Source organism: Equus asinus, chromosome 8 (assembly GCF_041296235.1).
Source record: "Equus asinus isolate D_3611 breed Donkey chromosome 8, EquAss-T2T_v2, whole genome shotgun sequence".
Taxonomy (NCBI): Eukaryota; Metazoa; Chordata; class Mammalia; order Perissodactyla; family Equidae; genus Equus; species Equus asinus.
This window is the reverse complement of record NC_091797.1, coordinates 1,929,655-1,947,719: the sequence shown is the minus strand read 5'-3', so window position 1 is coordinate 1,947,719 and position 18,065 is coordinate 1,929,655. Positions and strand designations below refer to the sequence as shown.

The 18,065-nt window shown below is 40.6% G+C and overlaps 1 protein-coding gene across 8 annotated transcripts in view; it reads left to right on the top strand.

The window, feature by feature from the left end:
* The window catches only part of SMAP1 (small ArfGAP 1), a 161,699-nt gene that overhangs the window by 49,543 nt on the left and 94,091 nt on the right, over positions 1-18,065 (top strand). For 5 of the 8 annotated variants that reach the window (XM_044776978.2, XM_044776980.2, XM_044776979.2 and 2 more), the window contains exon 3: positions 17,690-17,775. In XM_044776978.2, the coding sequence (XP_044632913.1) occupies positions 17,690-17,775 (86 nt within the window). Of the gene's footprint in view, positions 1-10,045; positions 10,167-17,689; positions 17,776-18,065 lie in introns of all 8 variants that reach the window. The other 3 variants (XM_070514614.1, XM_070514611.1, XM_070514612.1) reach the window with 2 other exon arrangements.

Sequence of the window (18,065 nt, the reverse complement as noted above, 5' to 3'; positions counted from 1 at the left end):
GTGATTTATTCCTTATTCATATGAGTATTTTATAGTATGTTCTATGTGTTCCTTATTCATATGATATTTTATAAGAATTTCTTTGATATAAAAAAGATTGGTGATATTTATAGAAGTAAGAGAAATACTTTGCCTGCATATGTAGTTCTACTCTCTGTCCTCCCTACCACCACTCCCAACATTTCATGGAAGTCATGTTACTAATTTTCAGACTATACTTAGTTTTGGGTAGTTCTATTTTTTTTTAATACCTTTTGTTAGTAAATATGGAAACATGATTTAATCTTTGAGCCTAGTCAAGTAATTAAATGAAATTGTTCCCCTTTTTTTTGTGACTCTGTAAAGAGTGACTACTTAGTAAGTTTTGCCTCAAGGTTACTTATTGACTGACTGGAGTTATATATACTCCATATTTATATCAGTTATTTATATGTATGTTGTGTGTGTGAGAGTCAATTTGAAGGGTATCTACCATGTTATACCTGTGTTAGAATTGCTGTATGCTTATTTTTTAAAGAAAATAATTTATCTACCAAAACTTATTTTGATTATTGTTAGCATAGAAATAGAGTTATTCACCTTAAATTTTAATCAAAATTCTTTTTTAAAATGTGGTTCATGGTCAGATTTTAAATGTCTTTGATCTTGGGTTTATTGTCAGGTACTTCTCAAATTTTTGGAAAGGACCAATTTTTTTTAATACTTTTACAAATACTATAGCTTTTACTTTTTGTTTTGCACTGGTTCATTAATCCTAAGTCTTGATTACCATTTTTCCCCTTAATTTAAAATTCTTAATTATTCATTTTTCAATGTGTATATTGAAGGAGTAAAAATGAAGAATACCTTATTCTTATTACAGAGGAATGTTGCTTTTGCTCTCAACTTTCTTAGCTCCCTTGCAGAATTGTGCTGCTTAATGAAACATCTCAATGAGACCTTGTCCATGTTAGAAAATACACTGCGTGTATTTGGTATTTGTCATGATAGCTTTTGGAGCCCTTTTAGTGTGTTTTGTTTCTGTGAATCTTTCCGTGTCTTCTCTCCTGGGCTCTTGGTTTACCCCCTCCTCGTGCTTTTTGTTGATACGTACTTGGTGTTTTCCTGGGAACCCCAGGCCCACTCAACTGAAATGTGTTCTTTTGTAAAAATATGTCTTGGGAGCTTTCCATTTGAAATTGCCCAGTCTCCACAGGATGTGACTTGTCCTTAGTGAACTTGCCTTCAGCATTTGTCTGCGTTTCCGGAAAACCCCCTCAGTTTCTATCCTCACTGTTTTTGCTGTAGCTTTGACTGCGCTTTGGGCTGGGAGGTCCTTAAACCCAGCTCTTTTCACGCCGTGTTTACTCTTACAGTGAAAGGATAGCAGCTTTCTTCCCTCTCGTTTTCTGTCCACCTAGCCCGGAAGGTTTCTGCTTTGACTTCAGCTCTTTTGTTCTCTTGTGTTAGGGGCAGAGTAGAAGGTGGTGGCCTCTGGTTTCTCTGCCTTTGTTTTCTTTCTCAATCTTCCTTCCTGTTTTTCCACCCAATTAAAAACATTATGTTCACTTGGGAGGCATCTTCAAACTCTTTCTTCTTCTTTGAAACATGCTGCTTTACGCCTCCTTCCATAAAAAGTCTCCCTGACAGCTGCTTTCCCTCAACATACAGCTCTTGACTGCTACACTCATTTCGTTTGTTTGCTTGTTCAGTCAGCAGACATTTATTAACTACTCACAGTGTGCCAGCCACTGTCTTCTATGGACTAGCTATTATCTTCCTTGAGTGGGCGAATTTTTTTTTTTAATGATTGGCACCTGAGCTAACATCTGTTGCCAGTCTTCTTCTTTTTCTTTCTTCTTCTTCTTCCCAAAGCCCCCCAGTACATAGTTATCTATTCTAGTTGTAGGTCCTTCTGGCTCAGCTACGTGGGACGCCACCTCAGCATGGCCTGATGAGCGGTGCCATGTCTGTGCCCGGGATCCAAACTGGTAAAACCCTGGGCCGCCGAAGCAGAGCAGGAACTTAACTATGCGGCCACGGGGCCAGCCCTAGCAGTTGAATTTCTTGAGCAAGGTCTTTACCTACTCTTTCATTTCATTACCTTACTTTTCTCTTTGCTAACTCACTTTTGTTCCCATCATTCTGCTAAGTTTGCACTCACAAAGAACGCTAGTTACTCCTGATGGCTGAATCCAGCTCTCCATCTGTCTTTTGCTTGATCTTCCTGCTTCGCTTGACACTAACCGCTGTCTTCTTGAAGCTGCTTCTTTGTAACGAAAGCTAAAGTTACTGTCTCCCATCTTTTATGTTGTGTAGTCTTTATTTTTTCCTGTTTCTTTTCCTTCTTTTTCCTCCGGCTGGAGATTTTCTACACTTTTGTCCTTCGCCCTTTTGTTCTTTTGCCTTTCTCCGTGAGAAAGCTCATTTCCTCCTGTGACTCAGCTGTTGTTTTCTGCACAGGTGGTTCTCTCCTCTCTTTCCAGTGGTGATTTCTACAGTGAGTTTCACTTCTTGTTTTAGATTGTCTGTGAGACCTTTGGTGTTCATGGGTTTATCATTTTTAAGAAAGCTTGGAAATCCTTGGCATGAAGTAAGTGGTAATTTTCCCAAGCATCCATTTTAGTCCTGGTACCAAACCTCTCAATCTCAAGTTCGTGTGCCTGATGTGCAGTAAGCCAAACACTGAGACACTGGTGCTTGGAGATGGAGAAAGGTTTATTCCATTTGACCCAGATGAGAAAGTGGGAGCATAGGTTCTCTCAAATCGGCCTTAACAAGAGCTGAAAGCAGGGCTAAGGGGCTGGGCAGGAGGAGCTTTGGAGAAGCAAAGGGGTCACTCCTGATAAGCCCCTTCGCAGTCCGACTGCTGAGTGTCAGCCATCCAGGAATCACAGCCTCGCCAGAGGCATTCTCTTTCTGCTGCAAAACAAGCTCACAGATCCTCAGGACCCCTGAGTCACTCCTCAAGTTAAACAAGAAAATGGCAGATTGGCCACATTTATCTGTGTCTGTGTTGGTGACAGGGTCGAAAGGCAGTCCTGTTCTTACTGAGTATCTGCAGCAACCCTCAGGTACCTGGCTTCAGTTGCGTGTTCTCTGAGGCTGGAGTTAGCCAGTTAGGTTGATTCCATGACGCTGGAATGTCAGTGTGGCCTTGCATTGTCTACTCATCTTTCTATATTCAGTAACTCTTGTGAAGTAGTTAGGAATTTTGTTGCTTTATGGAAAATGCTTTGCCACGAAGCAAAGAAAGCTGGCTGTTAATGCAGTGATAGAAGAGAAAGGAATAGATATGACTAGGCATGGATTTTTTTGCCAGATAACATTATGCATCTGAATGGAATAAAGAACGGAATATCAGAATTAACCACTGCTCTATAGCAGTATCAACAAAACCTCTCCAGCTTCCGTATGGAGACAGGAGAGAAGGATTTATGAAATTGTTCCAATGTGGGACATTTTGGCCACAGTCATAGTTATTAATGTGTAGCATGTGTAAATGTTAAGACTGGTAGATAGCTATTTGCTTGCACCTTGACCAAAGCTAAAATGTGAAGAATTATCTGGTTGTCCAGACTGGCTTTCTTTCTTAGCTAACGTCATTGTTCGGGTTAATCCTGAAAGCTTGTAGTCTTCTGTGGTTCTTCCTTCTTTCTTGTGCCTCTGTGTTCCATCACTTCTTAGTTCATCCGTCACTTCTGTTGGTTTCCGTTCCCCTTTCCACTGCCATGCCCGCGGCTTTAGCTTCTCCCTGGTCTTCCTGTCACTGTCGCCCTCCATCTGTTGTGCAGTCCGTGTCCAGAGTAATCTTCCTGCAACGCTGCTTTGGCCATTTTACTTCTCTCCGAAGAGATTTGCATTGGTTCTCCTCTGAGAATCATAGAAGTTTTGTTTTCCTTAAATTGATAATCAGGTACCTCTGCCGCCTGGCTTCATCCTGTCTTTGACCTCGCTCCAGAAGCTTTACGACAGATGCTTTGTCTGTATACAGACAGCTCTTCATGTTCAATCAATCTGATGGTTTGTCTTTGTTTTTTGACTTTTTGTTTTGGTTTTGCTGTTGCCCTTGTTGGAAATGTTTTTGCATATTCTTTCTGTCAAACTAAATCCTTCCCATTCCTTAAAGCCCAGCTTAAACCTCTACTCTAATGAAACCCTCTTCTGGCTACAGGTTGTGCTTAATTGTCTACTACCATATATTGTTATTCACCTTTGTGCATGTCTGTTGAATTAACTTAATTGTAAGCTTCCGATAGTTAGAAACTTTATCCTGTGCCTATCTGTAGTTCTTGTGATGGCTACCACAGTGCCAGGAACGTAGTAGGTGCTTAATTTTTTTAATGGCATGCTGAGAATAATGTTTGGTTTGATAAAATTCTGTGAGAGAATGCTTACTGCCTTTACACAGGAACGGGGAGAATAAAGAAAATGAAAAAAGTCAAACATTTCCCCCAAATGTATCCTATATTTTGTATATGGCATCTTTTTCATTTCTTGATCTCTACTCATTTCTCCCCATGTTCCTATATATTCTTAAAATTCCAAAAATAAGCAGCCATAGGGAGCCATAAGGCAGTATAAGTTAAGCCAGCATGCGCAAGTTCCAATGTATGCAAGCACTAGAATGGCAGGACTTGCAGCATTTCAAACCATCCCAAACTGAAATTGATTGCATTGGAAAGTTATGAGTCTCCCATTACTGGAATGGTTTGCCCAGAGGCTGAACAACCACTTGGAAATGCGTAGGTGGGATTCAGGCGTCGAATGGGTAGATGGGGAGTAGCTTAGATACTCTGAAGTCTCTTCCATTCTCGAGGTTCTTTGTGTGCTCAGTCCTCTGTTACCACAGCAGTTCAGAAAACATTTCATTATTTGCCTTTGAGTAAAAATGGCGTATCACAGTTAGCAATGTGGTTCAGCATTTTCCAAAAGTTAAATTCTAACATCAGGATAAACATTTTCTGCACTCTCGGGTAATTCAAAAGAACCTGACAAGAGTCTCGGGTTAAGTCTGAAAGATAGGTTCTAAAAATGTTTTGAACAAACATTTTTGCTGTTTATATTTTCTATCCTCAGGAAAGATCACTAGCTCAATGGGTATAGATTTCTGTGAGAGCCTCGTTACTCCTGGAAAAGCCTGCTCTAAGGTCACTGGGTAGCCTTCAGTTTAATTTAGCAATGGGTGTGTCATAGTATTGACCTGCTTGGCTTCCTTTAAACTTTTGATCTTTCTTAGAAAAAAGATTTTTTAAAGAAAGCTAAAATTGTGGCTTTCATTAATCTTCATCAGTAGGCTTTGCTGTATTCCGTGGCCCCAGCTTGAATTCCCAGTTGTTTAGGCCAAATACAGGGAGAATAGGCAAAAGGGAATTCATAGATACTTCAGATACTTCTCTGTGTGTTAAAAAGCAGTTAAAATTCCAGGTGCTTCTTAATTGGTGGTCATGTCGTGCCCGTCTTCAGTGGTGAAGTTGGGATGTGAGGGATGGCGAGAGGTCGGGGAGGAAAGTGGTAAAGCCTTAAAGTGCCTTCTCTTTGACTCTCTGACGCAGTGTGTTTCAGGTAAAGTTAGGGTGCGTTTTATTCTTTACAGGCATATTAATTTTGTGAAATAAAATGGCTTGCAGTTGCTAGAAGCACAGCGTTCCTGTGAGGCACCTCTGTCATCTTTATAAAACAAACCTGGAACTAGAGGAAACCTAGACGCTGACAGGCAGTTGAAACTTAAGTTTTATGTGAGTCGTGCGGCTGGGCAGGTTTGTTTCGCTGGAACAGGACGCGAGAGTGCTGTGCATTGATCCTTATCCTGAGCCTGTCTGAGCTTAGCAGTTCATTGCGAAGAATAGCTTTGCGACAGTTCTTGAGTCTTTAGATGAAGGTGAGATAAGTTATTGTTTTCCATGGGAGTTCTGCAAAGGAGAAAGATGATAAATAAAATGTTATTAAAATTAATTTTGCATGTTTTTATTTGTTGTAATGAGACTACTAGAAAATTTAGAGTGATGTAACTGGCTTAGATGATCTTCATAGCCCCGGAGAAGCGTTAAGTGTACTGAGTTGTTCTGAGTTTGCCTGGAGCTGCTGCAGTGTTCTCTTGTTCCATGTTTGCACGGTCTGTCTTCTTTGTGATTTTATGTGTAACCCGTCTATACCTTTACATATGAAGAGGTTTCTTTTAGACGAGAAATGCCTGCATGCCATGTGCTCTTTCAATATGTAGTTTCACTTTTTTTTTGGCAAGGAAGATTGGCCCTGAGCTAACATCTGTTGCCAATATTCCTCTTTTTGCTTGAGGAAGACTGTTGCTGAGCTAACATGTGTGCCCATCCTTCTCTGTTTTATGTGTGGGATGCCACCACAGCATGGCTTGATGAGGGGTGTGGGGCCACACCCAGGATACAGACCACGAACAATGGGCTGACGAAGCAGAGCATGTGAACTTAACCACTACACCACCAGACCAGCCCTAATCAGTGACCCTGTTAAATTAGTTAGTACCCTGTCTCCTCATTTGAGTTTTCTTTAAGGGCCTCTGACCTGTGGGCAGGTCTTCACTGCCTGACTTCAGTATTTCTCACTTTCTTTTGGGTCCTTTTCATTGCTTTCCTTTTTTTTAATCTAAACATTTTTTCTTTTTTTGTCTCTCCAGTTTTCTTAGGCCATTATTTGTTGTGTTTATTGGTCCTTGTGTTCCATTTTATTTCACATTCATTTCTGAAATATTTTTTCTTTTATTTCTAATTTTTTCCTGAGTTTTCATTTTAGTTCTGAATGTTTCTAATTTCTGGTTTAGCTGTTCTTTCGTAACTCCGTGTCTTTTAACTCGTGTAGCGTGTTCTGTCGTCTGTCTTTGAGCGTGCTCTGGATGGGTGGTTACGGTTTCGCTCTGTCTTCGGGCCGTATCAGTTCAGTGTGGCTTCGCTGCAGAGATGTCGCTCTGCTGCTGCCAGTGACTGTGTGGGACGCGACCTTGGCTGCTTCCTGCTGATCCTTTCTGTGACAGTTTTAGAAGGAGTTGCTGTTCGAGAGCTTCAGGCTTCACAGAGCTCTCTTCAGTTGTTTTCATGTCATGTTTAAAAGGAACGCTGCTTGTTTTCTGAGATGTTCCTGCTCTGTTTCCTTCTCCCAGTTGGAGCTGGACCTTCTCTTCCCTTCCCTCGTTATTCCTGTTCTGCTCAGTTTTGAATCGTTTCCCAGAGTTTCTCAGTGTGGGGCCCTGTCCTGGACAGGACACCTGGATGGTCACTTTATGAGAGTTCCTAGGGCCTAGGCTGTTTCCCCCATTCCGAGCTCATTCTGGGCCCTTGGCTCTTACGGGCTGTGGATTGGGGGAAGATCCTTTCAGTTCCGTGCACTGTCTTCAGGGAGGCTCACTGTAGTGTGCAGTGTGCATCGCCTCACTATTTTAGTGTTCTGTTCTCGCATCCCCCCAGCTTCCTGAGATGCTGGCGTTGTGCAGATCTGGTGGTCGTCAGTGCCTCGTCCCTCCCTGACGGGGGTGTGGGGTGTGTGGGGATACTTGACCACCAGGTTTTGTTGTAAATATTGTCCATGGGTTTTTGGCTTTTCTATCTAGTTACACTCTCTCTCTTTTTTTTTGGTGAGGAGCTTCATAAACTGTCACTGCCATTATAGAATTCCTGTGACAAGCAATATTTAATAGAATAAAATTCCACTTAAAAAAGCTGCTTTGCAGGGCTCTGGATTTGACCGCGTTTGACCCATGTGTGTTAGAACACTGTTTAGTCCCTCAAGGCTTTGAGCCTTAGTTGAGTTTTCGATGCTTTATAGAACCAGGCTCATAGTCAGCTTTCAGTACACAATTCTTGTTACACACGTACTCAAGAAAACCCCAGGTCAAACAACTTTTTTCTTATTTTGTGAGAGGAGTGCTCATTCTAATTCCTTCAGGCTAATGAACTTTCTCAAATCATGACCTCATGTACATATTTAACTTTTTAAATTGATTGCGATTCAACTTATGCTGCGTCCTCACAGGATCATGAAATGTGTCCTCAAGAAGAGCAGAACAGGGTAGCTTGCAGTCAGGTTTATGTATCACCTGCGTGTGCAGAGCGAGGTGAGGAAAAGTATGTGGTACTGTCTATAACAAAATTTAATCTGTGAAGCGTAATAAGAGGTTGCATTTTTACGCAATCTATTTGGGGAAAAGTCACATTTGTTTTGAATTGAATGTGCAAGATCGTGCCCTGTATTTTCCTCTTTCTCTTGGTTTGTTAATTATTTTTAGGGTTGAACTTTTAAAAAGATCAGTAATAGTTTTTAAAATTCTCTTCCTACTGACTGGCTTTAGTTCTTGGGTCAAAACAGTGAACAAAATAGTAAGATGTCACTTTAGTGGAAGTCTTTCATTAATTTGACCCTGCTGATTCTATACTGCCTAATCCAGGTAGAACTGAGAGAGTATAGTGGAGGAATAGTAAGCCTTGAGGGGAAGGGCTTGTATCCCCGGGTGGAGTGCTGTATTTGGTAGAAAATTGTTAGGTGGCGATGCACGACTGCCTTATGCATGGATCATCTGAAAACTATTATTATTAATTGCGTTGCACATAGTAACTTAGAAGAGTGGTCGCCTCTCTCCCTGCTCTGATGAGCGTGGGAGCGATGGAGGATAGCAGGCCGAGTCAAGGCCCAGCCTGGTGCTCTGCACACCTGGTTCTGCCTTTGGCTTTGTTGACTAAGTGGCAGGCGATCTTCAGCAAGTCGTTTACTTAGTAGTGCTCCCCCGTTTTTTTATTTATTTATTTTTTTTAAAGATTGGCACCTGAGCTAACAACTGTTGCCAATCTTTTTTTTTTTAAAGATTGGCACCTGAGCTAACAACTGTTGCCAATCTTTTTTTTTTTTCCCTGCTGTATCTCCCTAACCGCCCCCCCCACCCCCCCGTACACAGTTGTATATCCTAGTTGCAGGTCCTTCTAGTGGTAGGATGCAGGACACTGCCTCAACTTGGCCTGACGAACGGTGCCATGTCCGCGCCCAGGATCCGAACCCTGGGCTGTGCAGCGGAGCGCGTGAACTTAACCACTCGGCTACGGAGCCGGCCCCTCCCTCGTTTTTTTTAAAATATCAGTATCTAGTGATACGATAATTTCTAAACATAGTTTTAAAATGTCTCATTACTATTTTATAGTGACCTTTATTTGTTTATAAATTTCTAAAGGCATACTACAATATGCACAGGGCCTTCTCAGCAGAAAGATGGAGAAAGCACATTGTATTTGAGAAAGTAAGATGGTTTCCTGTGACCAGAGTGTTGGTCACGGGAGGTGACCGATAGGGGGTGAAGGTGGAAGTTACAGTCAGCAGTTGCTTGGGTTTTGATCCTGTGAGTGGTAGAGGGTGGGGATAGAGACAGAGCAGGGAGCTCTTAAAGCGTTCTGTGTTGAAGAGTGACGTCTAATGTTATGGTCTTTTTAAGAACATAAGTATGATGGGCTTGTTCCTGCAGTGGCCTAGGCAGTGGGTGACTAGATCTTGCACTAAAGTAGTGGCAGTGGGGCTGGTGAACCGGGGAGGCCTGGAAGAAATGTTAAATAGCATCATTGAGGCTTCTGACTGAAGAGGAGCGTCCAGGATGATCCTGAGCTGGGCCTTGAGCACCTAGGGTGAAAGTAGTGGTTTATTCCTAGACTTCAAATGGTATGAATTTCGTAGTAAGTAGAGATGACCATCAGAGAGTATGATGTGAAACTTTTCCACCTTCGTCATCACAATGTTTAATTTTATTGCTTATAAAACAAAGAATGTGCATTCTCTGAATTTGTAGCAACTAGCAAATGCTGCAACAGATAAAGCAAGATCTAAGAATATCTGGAAATTGTGAAAAATATGAAAACTGGTACCTCTAATTCCACATCATCATTTAAAAATTTTAATTTTTAAATATGTGTGGTTTACTGACTTTGTTCTTAAAAACCGTTAAAACTGAAAGAGAACAACTCCCCTAAAACACAATTTTATGAAAACTGAAGGAATGGACTCTGTATTAAATATTTCCAAAGAGTTCCTGAGACCAAAAACGGTGGCGCTTCTTTTCCAGCAGCTGGAATCCAAAAGATCTTGAAACCAGTCCTGAAAAGCTTGCTCCTATGCAAGAAATCCTGGTGGCTTTTGAGAGGAAGATAGAGAACTATTCTGGAAAATTCCAAATGGTAGTAGAGGTGAGTCACTGACATGAAGGGTTTATCCAGGGACTACAAATATTCATCTTCTCTTTTTAACTGAGGCGGGGTTTTTTTTTTTTTTTTAAATACATTCAGCTAAAGCAGTTTGAAAATCTTAGTTTTTGTGTTCTAAAAATGATAACGAGTAGAAAATAGTAGAGCAAATAGTATTCCCTTTCCCACACAAAAACAAATACATTGAAATTTCAGTGATGTGATCTTCATCAACAGTACTGTTTCTTTAAGAAGATGGTGATACTAGGAAAAGATGTGGTGTATAAATGCCATGTTTATACTTTGAGTGTATTTTGAGTGTAAGATCTGCTTGGATGAGATTTTAAAAAATGTGTTCATTTGGTACAGATGATCAGTTTCGGATCATCAGTAGACTTTGTTCTGGTGGGAGTGAGGACACCAGTGAGGAGGCATCTCCTTGCTCTGATTCAGATGCTGCTTGGGTACCCCAGCTAAGCTCCCTCTGGATAGTATTTTATTTGGAAACAATGCACGATTAATATAGCCCCCCTCTAATTATTTTATTGTTTCGGGGAATGGGAAATACATGGACATGGTACAAACTTCAAAGGATACAAAAAGGGTCGAGTGCATCGTCTCCCTCCCGTTTCTGTCCCTCAGTCCTTGAGCGTCCCTCCGTAGGAACAACCGTCTTTATCGGCTTCTTGTATATTCTTCCTGAAATGTTTATGCATACATACAGGCATATAGGTGCTGCACATTTTTAGCTGTTGTTATATCCTACACAATAGTCTTTGGACCTGCAGCTAAGATTCTTTTCTCCCATGTGTTCCTCAGAAAATTGGGTGGAAGAGTTTTTAATTTACATAGTTTTACCTTTCTTCCTCCAGCTTTAACACAGATGTGTAGCACCCTTCTGTTACACACGAATGTGTAATAGTCTGTTGATTATTTTAGTGTTTTTCATGTTTGCCATTGGGAATCTGGAAGATCTAGTTGCCACATTGTAACCTAATTATTTGCAACAAAGAAATTAGTAATCTCAGTCTTTTATTTTGTAGCTGCTCTTCTATTATTTTCCCACTTATTCTGTTTTTAAAAGCAGCCAGTAAACCCCAAAGGGCAAGTCAGTAGGCAGTACACACATAATTTATGAAACTATGCAGATAGCTTCCTGAAATGATAGATTGGTGTGAATTTTAGTTTAACTATAAATGGCTGTTGACCAGGTGCTTCTTTGTATCTGAGGGAGAAAGCAGGAGGGATTATGGGGGCAGGGGTAGGGGCTGGGGGAAAGCGGAAGATGTGCGAAGCTGAAGGAAAGGGGAGGTCCAAGGAGCTGTAGTCCGCCTGGCCTGGCTGAGTCTTCGGCTGGCTCGCACAGAGAGGCCATGCCCTGCTCTAGCTGCATCACTTAGTTGGATTCTACGAGAGCTCTGCTTTCCAAGATTTTGAAAGATGAAAGAAAAGAAGAAGTTTGACAGTGAGTCATTAACTTTGAATTTCAGGAGGCCTGTCATTGATCTTGCTATTATTATTATCTCCTCATATTGACAATGACTTAAACTTGGGCACAGTTTGTTTGTGTCTGTTCCTGTTAGCTTTTATCTTCACATTTACTTCACGGCTTTTTTCAGTAAAACTGCTCTTAATTACCATTGTTCACTGGAGATGCTCTGTTGACATGAAACGGTGATTTTTAAAAAACATATACTGCACTGTTGCATAAAAATAAAGTTTCCTATTACATTTGTTTGCTTACGTAATGATTCTGCCTATTTTCTTTTTATCCTCACTTTTTGTTATATTTATTTTTCAGTTATTTTTGTATGTTTCAGTTTATTAAATTCCACAAATCCAATAAGTAAATGCCAATTAAAACTAAATTGACAGCCCCACTTGTCTTCAGTCTCTGTAAAACATTAAAAACTTAGAACTCTTTTAGAATAGATTTTATTGGTTTTAGTGCAAAAGCTAGGATTGGTGAAATGTTTTCTGCTTAGACAGTTTCAGAAACAAAAATGCTTCATCTCCGTTAGATTGTGATGACGTATGTTAGCCCATAGATGCTTTTCACCGTTTCAGTTCAAATGTTTATTTTTTTGAAACTGAATCTCAAGTGATAATGTGAGGCTTTGGGTAGGTGGTGTTCTATGTACCGAATCATGTGGAAAAACCAAAAACACATGGATTATGGATTGATGAGGACAAAATGCTCTTGATGGCAGCTTTCGGGGTTCTTAACTGAGATTTATTGTACTCTTTCCATGTGAAGCCTTCCTTTGCAACTATAGTGGTGGTGATTTTGGATGAAGATGGTTCAATCCAAAAGTACAGTATAAAATTGATCTTTCTGGGGACATATAATGTATACATATACATATAATGTGTAACAGTAAATAACATTGATTTACGAATATGTTTTATCTAAATGGCATTTGTTGTAACTATGAAGTACACATTTCACTTATTTCTCAATATTTTAGTCTATTTTTCTTAAAGTAAAAATGAATGTTGTCTTTGTACTTAATATGTTCTTACATTCATTTCTTTGTCAGGAATAGCAATACATTTTCTGTTCACTGCAAGCTTGACTTGTTTTTTAAAAAAGTAATTTTGAAATGAATTATAATTTATTAACTAAATAAATATTTATTTAAAAATATTTTTAAAACAAACTTAGTGGAAACTTTGACTTAAGTAGTTGAGTGCTCTTCCTCCCCTTTTCATACTTGAAGTGTGGGAGAAAGAGAAAAAAAATATTGACAAAGAATGGCATGACTTCTGTAAAGCCAAAGAATTTTCAAAATTGGTAAGATCTTTGAATTTTTAATAGTCTATTTGATAGCCTTACCAGTATCCCTTCTATTGGAGAAGTGAAAATAGGTGTGGAAAATAAGTTTTTCAGAATTATGTGTAGTCCTAAGGGTCTGGCTTGATTCCCAGGAACTAGACGGTAGAAGTTAGGGAGCTAGTTCATTACCTATAACTTAAGTCTCACTGGAGTTAAAAATAATTAAAAATATAAAGCTTACTTTTTCTTTTAAAAGAAGTGTAGGCCCTTTGTCATCCCTTTGTTTTGCAACCAGTTTGCTCATCTCAGCTCTGGAAAGCTAAATCATAAATTGCCAAAGAATAAGCGACGAAAAATCTCTTAATAGTGCATTTTGATAAAGCATTTTGGATGAGATAACCTAAAAGAAAAGGAATAGTGTTTTAATAACAGACATTTTGTGTCAGTAACGGAGGCAACACTTGCAGTACTCTTGTGGTGACGTTTTCTGGTTGCTTGCTGTGACTGGTGAGAGCGTGGTGGGGAGGGCCGGAGCCAGGGAGCCTGGTCCCGGCTCAGCTCTGGAACGGGGTCGTTGTGTTATGCAGTAGAACACTCACGGAGCCTCTTTGTGCTTCAGTTTTCTCTCATCTGTAAAGTGAAAACTGCGCCTCTAAAGCAAAGAGCCTGGTGTTGGTACCTGTGAGCCCTGCAGGACAAGTGCCAGGTTCCGCTGGATGCGGCCTGGGTAGCTGACCCCCGGCCGCGGGTGAGGGTTCCGTCAGGAGTTCAGTCCCCGAGGTGGCCGACCCCCGGCCGCGGGTGAGGGTTCCGCCAGGACTTCAGTCCCTGTGGAGGCTAGTAGTCTCGGACCTGTGCTTGATGTCTCACGGCTTCAGCTTCCTTTCCTCTCAAGTTAGGGTAATAATGTCTAAGTCAGCATCTGTTGAGATTTAAAATGGCATATATATGTACATATTTAAATATAATACAATATATATTTTATATATATAATATATATTTATATATATAATATATATATTATAATATAATAATAATTGTGTAGTTATTATATGCAATTTATAATGATAGCTCGAGGCTAATGCCTGTCACTGTAGTTGTTAGGCTATTTTCATTATTTTCTTCTGCCAATTACGAGACAGAGTTTGCTCTTCCGGGCAATAGAATAAGTTTTCCTAAGTGTTCTTAGGGCCCTTCCCTGTAGTGTCCTGAAACTTTCAGGACAGCTAGTTTGTACCATATTCCTGTCACCTCCCCAAAATGTCAGCTCCTGCTGTTTTCTCCCCCTGCTCTAACCATCTCCAGATTGCTTAGCCTTTCATCTCCGCTGGTCCTTTCATTTCTGGCCTTCCTCACACCCTACTCTGTCCTACTTTCTAGAAACCCAGAAACTGTCTGAGCTTACCAGTGTCTTCCTTCTCCTCACAAAATGATCTCTGCATCTGTGATGTCATTGAATCCTGGTTTCCTCCAGTCCCAGCTCTCTCGCTCGCTCTCTCTGTCTCACACACACCCCCTGCCCCTGTCCCCAGTCACTTTTGGGCAGTGGTCTCTCTCTCTCTCACACACACACACACACACACACACACACACACCCCCTGCCCCTGTCCACAGTCACTTTTGGGCAGTGGTCTCTGTCTCTCTCACACACACACACACACACACACACACCCCCTGCCCCTGTCCACAGTCACTTTTGGGCAGTGGTCTCTCTCTCACACACACACACACACACACACACACCCTGCCCCTGTCCACAGTCACTTTTGGGCAGTGGTCTCTCTCTCTCTCTCTCTCTCTCACACACACACACACACACACACACACACACACCCCCTGCCCCTGTCCCCGGTCACTTTTGGGCAGTGGTCTCTCTCTCTCTCTCTCACACACACACACACACACACACCCCCTGCCCCTGTCCACAGTCACTTTTGGGCAGTGGTCTCTCTCTCTCTCACATACACACACACACACACACACACACACACCCTGCCCCTGTCCCCGGTCACTTTTGGGCAGTGGTCTCTCTCTCACACACACACACACACACACACACACACACACACACACCCTGCCCCTGTCCACAGTCACTTTTGGGCAGTGGTCTCTCTCTCTCTCTCTCTCTCACACACACACACACACACACACACACACACACACCCTGCCCCTGTCCCCGGTCACTTTTGGGCAGTGGTCTCTCTCTCTCACACACACACACACACACACACACACACACCCTGCCCCTGTCCACAGTCACTTTTGGGCAGTGGTCTCTCTCTCTCTCACATACACACACACACACACACACACCCTGCCCCTGTCCCCGGTCACTTTTGGGCAGTGGTCTCTCTCTCTCTCTCTCACACACACACACACACACACACACACACACCCCCTGCCCCTGTCCCCAGTCACTTTTGGGCAGTGGTCTCTGTCTCTCACACACACACACACACACACACACACACACACCCCTGCCCCTGTCCACAGTCACTTTTGGGCAGTGGTCTCTCTCTCTCACACACACACACACACACACACACACACACACACCCTGCCCCTGTCCCCGGTCACTTTTGGGCAGTGGTCTCCTGTAGAAGTGGCTTGTTATTTCACGTCACTTCTCCCTTTCAGCTTTTTATACCTCTTTTTTTCTCCCTCCTGTGTAATTGTGATGGAGAACATCCCTAGGACAAAATTAAATAATTTGGTATAATGTGCTTGTATGCCCTATTCCTATTTATTTTTTATTTAACCAAAACAAAATATTAATGACCTACATTAAATAAAGAGAATATTTTATATAAAATGTATGCATTCACATTCATTGAATATAAGATTGCTGATTGTAGGAAGCATCTTCATTTTATGGACTAATACAAAATTATTACAAGACACCATCAATTGTAAGATGCATTCTTATTTCATAAACATTAAAATATGAAAAAAGTATAACAGGATCAGTGAGATATGGCATGTATAATACTGTTTTTAGTCTTATTAACTTTTTTGTTAAAATATCCATGTACTCTTGTTTGCTTGATAGAAACTTTTCAAACTTTCTTACTTTTGTAGTTTCTTTGAGCTGTATCTGAACTGTGTTTTGCTTCGTTGCTGATGCTGTGCACACTAAGAGACCTTTCTTTCTTGGTCTAGTTCTTAACAAATGTTTAATACCTTTATGATTACATAACTTGACCATCTCTACTTCCAAATTCCCACCATGGCACAAAGATGCAGTGTCATTTGAATGCTTGAGATGGAAAACATTTCTTGTTTTTTCAGGGAGGGTAAGCTACGCTGAGAGTTCCTCGCCCTTCTCCCCACACACAGAATTACGTGTTAGCTCTGCTCGTACTAACTTTGTGCTAGGACGCCTCCTGACACGGTCGAGCCCTCTGACCTTGTACTGTTAGTTCAGCTTATGAGTCTTTTTCCTCATTTTACATACTTTTGAAGTTTGGGTTTATTTTGCCTCAGCTTCTGTTTTCTCTCCACAGCTAAATAGCAAAAACCCCTCAATTTTTTTTGGTTTACTCTCCCTTGTGTTTCCTACCCTCCTATTATGTACTTCAATTTCTCATTATCTTTAGAGGAATGACTGAGAAACCTGGATTACTCTGAGAGAGTACTTCTGTTGAGGTAGGGTGGAAGTGAGTGTATGTTTGTGTTTTGCATACCTTCAAACTCTCAGAGAAAAGTCATTGTGTTTGAGAGAAGGTGGTTCTGTGTTCCCTTGAGGGCTACAACTCAAGGTTGGCATCTGGTAATCTGTTAAACCTGGGCTGTCTTCCCAAGGGTGTGGGGTGTGTGTCTAGAAAATCAGAACAAAGGAAAAATTATAAAACTGATCTTTCTAACAATTAAAACATTTCAGGGAGCTCAAGCTCTGTGTAAATGGTGTAAAATAGTAATAGTATAATGTTCTGTTGTAAATGTTACATTTAGTTTCTCATGTTACAGAATATCCAGGAAGTATAGTTTGGCTAGTACTTACTCATAGATGATACTGAAACTTAAATAAACTGGTTGAAGTGATTATCAAATTATTTTATGCCTCCCATGGGGTTTATAGATTTATAGGTTTATAAACTCCCATAGGGTTTATAGATTTTCGGCAGGACGTCCTATGAACTCCTGAACTTGTATGTAACATCTGGCCTTTGGGCCCAGGTTTCTTTGAGAGAGGATCCGTAGCTTTTGGCAGAATCTCAAAGAAGTTAATGACATCGAGAAGTAAAACCACTTCTGTGGAGTTGTAGGTCCGCAATATTTCTTTGTTATCTGCTCTCCATTGTGATCTTGGTTGTAAATCCTGAAAAACCCAGAGTATTTTGAAGCTCAAAACAAAGGAAATTTGATCTTGAGTTGTTAGCCATGGAAAGGGCAGCGCTGTCAAGTGGTGTACTGAAAACAGTGATGGTGCTGCCTCCGTCTGTCAGGGGACCGCTTCTAGGAGGTGGTGGGTATAAATAAGGAAGGCACTATTTTCACAGAAAAAAATTAGAAAACTGGATCTACGTATGTTGAAAAAATGTGAAGGATTAAAAATATGCTTCTGTTTTGAACTTGAGTAATTTCTTAGTTGTGATTTAAATTATTTTTCAAAGAAGACTATATATTGGAATAATAAATATTACCTGTTTTTGTTGTATATATGTTTGTATGTGTGTATATGTATATGTGTATAGGAATTATTTTTCAATGGTTATATGAGTAATGAAAATACTTGATTTTTTAATTATAGTGTATGCAAGATATGGGAAATACTAAAGCAAGACTACTCTATGAAGCCAATCTTCCAGAGAACTTTCGAAGACCGCAGACAGATCAGTATCCTTTGAAGTTTCTTTATTGTGGGTTTTAAAAGAATTAACTCACTTTTGCAGTTCATATTTTAACTGTTTGTATTTAAGAAGATGTGACCTTTGTCAGACTATTGTTCATTAAAGCTAGAAATCGATTTGCCCTGAACTGTGCTTTCTGTCTAGTAAGTTTTTAATGAAAATCTGGTAATACATGATCTACATAGTATTTTTATGTAATTATTGCCAAGTTTAAATATTATGACTGCTGCTTCTTGATTGTTCTCCAATTCTTGATTAGAGAGTATGTGTTATTAT